A 6760-nucleotide genomic window follows, 5' to 3' on the forward strand; every position below is an offset into this window, starting at 1 on the left:
ACAAGCTTCTTGTTTTTTAAAACTCATTACAACTTTTGATTTTATTGCATCTTTAGTGATTACTCAAACAATTCTTGACTACACTATTCTTTTTACACAAATGTTGCAAGGTAAAACTTAAGTAAGTGCTATTTCAGCTTTAAAAAGTTGTATGTTTACACAAATTGATTACACTAATTGAAATCTAATTGATGATTATCACATAAAGTGGTATGATACAATTCTTTGTCTTGCTTCTAAAGTTGATGTTGCAGAAGTTAAATCAAGAATATCAACTTGTCAAATATATAGAAATAATGTTCCTTCTGTTCAACTTCAGATTATTTCAAGAAATCGTTCACCATACCACTTATCGATCACCTTCTATTCGAAGGTAATAAAAGATTTAGTGATAATGCTTTGGTTGCTTATGATGGTTTGGTTATTATTCCAGATAAAATGTCTTATGTTTCTAAGAAGATTGACTGGAAAATTAAGTTTCAATTTTTTGTAAATTTTTATTCAACAGATTTGCCATGTGCAATTTCTTTAAGCGCAGAACTTGATTTGTGGGAAAGCTATTGGGTTCAAGAAAAAATTTGCTTTCCAGATAATATTTTAAGTAATTTAAAAACTTTTTCTAACAATCAATTTGCAAATTTAAGAGTTTGTCTTCGCATTCTAGGAACATTGCCTGTAACCTCTTCTGCGTGTGAAAGATCGTTTTTAGCTATGAGACGATTAAAAAACTACACACAAAGTACTATGTCATCTGAGAGAATGAACAGTCTTGCTTTATTGCATATTCACCAAGAGATAAAACCTAATGTTGAAAAAGTTATAGACTTATTTGCACTTAAAAATCGTAGATTTTACAGATAAAAACTGTAAACCATTTTTTTTTTTTTTTTATTATTCATTTTCTTTAACAAGTTTTTTTTATTTGTTAATTTGTAAGTTAACTTTTAATATTTTATGTTTAATGCTTTTTAAGTTGTTTTAAATTTTTAATTAAAATTACTCTATATATAATTAGTTTACGTAATACTTAGTGTCTGGGCCATATTAGTAACAAAATCCTTTTTTTTTGAAATACAATAGTTACTTTTTTTCTGAACAAAGTGTGTTGTTAAAATTCCAAAGGTCAGTCCTTCCTCAATTTTAAACAAGCAATAAACAGGGTTGATTATATAATAAATATAAGATTAAGAATAATAATAAATATTACAAGTAGTTGTTCTTCCAACATATCAGTTCAATTGAATTAATTTGATTGAAAAAAAAAGTGAAATGTTAGTATTACTTTTTTTAAATATTTTTTTAATTTAAAATGAATTTTTTCTTATTTTAGATTTTATAAAACACATGATGTAAAACAAATTAAAATTATGAAAGTAAAATCATTTTAATTAGATTTTTTAATATAAAATAATATTTTAATATTTAAATATACTATTTTTTTTCTCTTTAGTAACCTTAACACCTTCAATGGGTAAATAGGATTTTGTCAGTTTTTATATTTAAAAAATATATATGATTTTACTTTTTGATGTGCTGTATTTTTTATATTTTTATTAAGAGCATTATGTTTTATACAAATTTAAATATTTATTTTATTAAATATCTTTTTTCTATTTTTTTAGTTCTACTTTTTTAAACGTTCTACTCAGCGTCATTATTTTAGTTTACCTTGCATAACTGTTAAAATATGGTTTTAATTTTGTAAACTTTCATGACTTGAAGTTTACTTTATTGATCATTAGCCAGCAGTTTAGGAAAAAAAATAACTTCAATACAGTTAAGGTAAGTGACAACTGTTCACCGGCCGCATCGCAAGTTTGTTTACATTGTTTACCGATGTTTACGATTAATATTCGTGTTAATTAATTGAGTTTTAGTAACTTTAATTAGGGAGATCTTGTAAATGATAAAAAAAATCATTTTTAGGTATCAGCAAACACCCTGAGATTTAGTCAATATTTTTGTTATTAAGCATTTAAAAAGATTTGACTTTTTAGTAACGTAAATGAAGTTACTAGTGCTTCAGTATTTTTGTTACAAAATTTTTTAAACTTATTAAAACTAATGGCAGATCTGTATTTCAAGCTCTTAATAGTAAGTCTGTAAAGTCTAAAGTCTTTAACGAAACAAATAATAAAACCCCGCCCCTTAGAGTTAGGCTCAGGGTTTAGTCTGGGTATGGCTTTCAATTAAAAAAAAAATTCTTTGTTGGGTTCAGGATTGTGAAGTTGTAAATAAAAGTTTTTTTTTGGTTTCAAATTTTTTTTTTTTTTGTGTTGTATAATGAAACAACTTTTTACTTAAATGGTATTACAATAAGTTATCAAATCTTGCCATAACAATATTGATATATATTTGTCGTATAAATAAGTATAAGCTGTATAGAAAAACTAGAAACAGCTGTAAGATAAATAATGACGCTGAGTAGAACGTTTAAAAAAGTAGAACTAAAAAAAATAGAAAAAAGATATTTAATAAAATAAATATTTAAATTTGTATAAAACATAATGCTCTTAATAAAAATATAAAAAATACAGCACATCAAAAAGTAAAATCATATATATTTTTTAATTTATATTTCTGCACTAGTTTTTTAACGAGTGTCTTTTTTGTTTTATTGTGTTTATCTAAATTTTGTGTTTGCGTTATATTATTAGGGGAGAGTGGGGTAATGGCGAACGCGGGGTAACTCCGAACATGGTCAAAACAGCATTGTAAAAAAATAAATTCGACAATTTTTTTTTACCTGCTGAGAAGGGATCCTATGCTCAGTTCCAGACGTGCAGTAGTGTAATGAAGCTGCGGATGTTGTTCACTATAATTTGATTTTAAATTTTTCTGATAATTTTATGCAACTTTTTTCTTGAGTAACACTCTGTTGTAGCTTCTATGGAAATAAAGTCACTCCTTTTTTTTGTTTTTGTTGCATAATATAGTTTTTAGACTTAGTTATTACAATTAGCTTTTTATTCGCTATTACACAACAGTGCTTGTGATTGCCCCCCAATGTGTTCGGAATTACCCCACGTAGGCAGGGTAATTCCGAACACCAATGGTTTTATTTCTGGCATAAATTTTTATTTTATAATAAGATTTTTAAAAATTCCTTTTGAGGGTTTGTGACTGAGTAGTTAAACTAATTGATAAGCAATAAATATGATCAATTTTGTATAACTGGTGTCTTTAATTCGCATTCCCGCTTAGGTGTTCGCCAATACCCCACTCTCCCCTACTTATATGTCGCAAAAAAGTGTCGTTATTAAGCAAAATTACTTTTAAGTTACTTAATTTTTAAAGTTAGGGTTTAAAGTTACTTAATTACTATTAAGCAAAAGAACTTTTCTGTGTTATTTATAAACTTTATAAATATTCAATTTTTTATGCAGTACATACAATTTATTTTGTAACTTATAATAAATAAGAAAAAGAAAAGTCATTAAATAAAATGTACTTAATGCATATTGACATTGGTAATGTTTGAAAGTATTAGTAATAATAAAAAAGATGTTTATATAAATTTAAGATATGTAACAATGTAAGGAATACTTTGTAATTATTGCTCCTAAAATAATAAGATTATTATAAGGCTTTGATAAGTAATAGCTAATATGTTATAACGTTTAATTAAAATAATTAGAATTTGAAAATGTTTTTTATTTATTTAGGTTTGGCTGTTTTTGGGCGCACTTTGTCATGGTGTCTGCTATTAATTCTAACGTTATTACCTACATATAAAAGCACAAATAAACAAAATTACATTAGCTTCTTTTGTATTATATATTTCACACTTTATTTGTTGTTCATCAATTACTAATCATTTAATAATTATTAGAAATAAAATTAAGTTCAAACTAATTTTTTTTTGTAAAATCAAACCTGAATTAAATTAAAGTTGCCTTGTTAAACTCAGGGACCTCTGACATTTTATACAAACGCTTTTTCGCTAAAGCCGCATGCTGTTTAGCCAAAATTATTTTTTGCTTGACTAATTGATAAATAAACTTGTAAGATTATTTGATAAATTAACTTGTATAATTCGCTTGTAAGAGCGTTTGTAATAAATTTCCGTCTAAAATCCAAGGTCAAAAATTTATATCGAACTGCTGTTCACCGTGTAGCTCGAGCTGTATAAAATAGCCGCATGAGTTATAATATTATCAAAGGTATAATTGTAAATAGTTTATAATTTTAATAGTTAAAATTGTAATAGTTTATAATTTTATCAAAGATTAAATTATAAACTAGGATTTAAGTAGTTGAGTCGTTCTCTAAAGCGTATTGAAAAAAAATCATAAGATTGTGGAGTTATATAAATAATTTCTAAAGATATTAATAATATGTATAATCAATTGCATACTGCAAACAATTTTTACCTTGCGATAAAGAGTGATTCTTTTCTTTAAATGAATGAACTTTTAATTCTCGACTTTAAATGAAGTTTTCGCACAAGCAACTATTTATCTAGAACGGCGCAAAATCTTCGAAGTTCGAATTTTTTTTATAATATCGTCTAGAAGTTTCCTTGTCGTATTTATAATGTCATCTTCGCCACATTCTTCTTCAAAGGAATATCTAGAAGTTTCCTTTTAAAATTCATGATGTCATCTTCGCTACTTTATTCTTAAAAGTAATATCTAGAAGTTTTAATTTATGATGTCAGTAAAACGAGTGCTTACCTCGGTCTTATTATTTCAGTTTACAACTAATTTGTTTAATCTGTGGATAACAGATCTTTTAAAAAAATTTATACGCTTCTCGGAAAGTTTTTTTAGAAACTAATATTATAATTTATCTTATCTCTTGCCTGCAATAAAATGCGATTCTACTGCTGAAATGAAATATAAGTAAACAGAATCTTTATAACGACTTAAATTGTTAAAATATTTTTTTTTTTGAAAAAAAATTTTTTAAGAGTTCCTTTCTAAATAATGATGTCATTTCCTATTTAAGCGGTCCATCTCCTTTTTTTTTCGAATTTTATGTAATGTTCATAATTTAAACATTTTGAGCTTTAATATTTAGTTAAATGATTATTTATCTGTCTTGTTGTGGAACATTGTTATGTGGAGGACTAAGATAAACTATATTCAACAGATACACCATTTAACATTCAACAGATAAACTATATAACATTCAACAGATACACTTTATAACATTCAACAGATACACTATATAACATTCAACAGATACACTTTATAACATTCAATAGATAAACTATATTCAATCATAAATCGCCAGAACTGTAATGTATCGAGTCCGCCAATATATGTGAATATTTCAAGTCTCAAATTGATATAGTTTGGGCTGATTCACTGTTTCATTAACTATGCTAATATATCATGGGTAAGTACGCATAAAACAAAACTTGAAAAAATTTATAAGCTACAAAAACACGCTTGCCGAATCATATACTCTAAACATAAACGTGAACATGCAAAACCTCTTAAAGATATGAAAATGATGGATATAACAACAACAACAACAACAACAACAACAACAAAAAGCAATATATTTACCAGAAATATAGATGTTTTACATAAGAATGTTATACGTTATAAAAAATATTTGTACAGTCTACATTCTGGATGGTTCACTCTCATATAGCTAGGCTAAATCGAGGAGAGCGACCATGAACAAAACAAAACAAAACAAAAGAAAGAAAAGAAAAAAAAGAAGCAAATAAAATAAATAATACACTCACAGAAGGTTGCAATTAGTCTACATTCATATTTGTATCTTATATAATTTATATGGTGATTTATCTATTATCACCAGTGATACTATTGCTGTTTCTATTTATTTTGATGTAGCAAGTAGTATTTTAATTTGGTTTTGAGAACATATTTTTTAATATTGCTAAAAGGGATTGATTTTAATTTATTTTGAATTTGATTCCAGTCCATTAATGCAGAGTATTTAAAGGAATGTTTGCCGTAGGATTTTGTATTATATTTTTGCACACTCAGTGCACCTCTGCAAGAATTTCTTGTAAGTTGGCAGCTAATTGTACTGCGTAGAGTAAACCATTTATTAAATATAGGAGGTAGTTTTTGTTAAGGCAGCTGTGAATAAATAAACAATTTTCAATTTTGATAATATCATGCAGTTTTAAAATTTGTAGTGTGTTAAAAGATGGGAATGTATGTGCATTGTTTGGTAGAAATTCAATAACCCTGACTGCTTTTTTCTGCATGATAAATCGGCGATTTACAGTACTTATGTTTTGACTCCATGATAAAAGGCAATATGTGAGATGAGAGTGAAACAAAGCATAGTAAATAGATTTTAAAGATTTTTGTTGTATAAAATGTCTTAGCTTTGACAGGATGGCAAGGGATCTATTCAACTTATTAGATAAATCGTTATAATGGTAAGTCCAGGCTAAGTTTTCGTCTAGCTTTATACCCAAGTAGTTTACAAATTTTTTGCACCAAAGTTTTTTCCCATTTAACTTAATTTTGAGCTGCTGATCTAATTTTTTGTGACGACTTTTAAATAATATTAAATTTTATTCAGTTTTTTTGGAGTTGAGGGAAATTTTGTTGGCATTTAGCCAGAGGCATAGTTTTTTAAGATCATAGTTAACATATTTGTTGATTTTTTTTATGGACTTATTAAAATAGAGAAGGTTTGTGTCATCTGCAAAGTGTTGGACTCTACAAAATTTTAAAGCTTTAGACATGTCATTTATATAAATAAGAAACAATAAAGGGCCAAGGACAGATCCCTGAGGAACACCTACTTTGATATCGTTTAGGTC

General features: G+C 26.5%; 1 protein-coding gene across 1 annotated transcript; it reads left to right on the top strand.

Moving 5' to 3' along the window:
• The first annotated feature begins 438 nt into the window (after positions 1-438).
• Positions 439-861, top strand: LOC136085274 (52 kDa repressor of the inhibitor of the protein kinase-like). Its single transcript, XM_065806565.1, has one exon. The coding sequence runs from the start codon at positions 439-441 to the stop codon at positions 859-861; it is 423 nt and encodes a 140-aa protein (XP_065662637.1).
• The last annotated feature ends 5899 nt before the right edge of the window (positions 862-6760 follow it).

The sequence above is a fragment of the Hydra vulgaris genome, chromosome 09, assembly GCF_038396675.1.
Source record: "Hydra vulgaris chromosome 09, alternate assembly HydraT2T_AEP".
NCBI lineage: Eukaryota > Metazoa > Cnidaria > Hydrozoa > Anthoathecata > Hydridae > Hydra > Hydra vulgaris.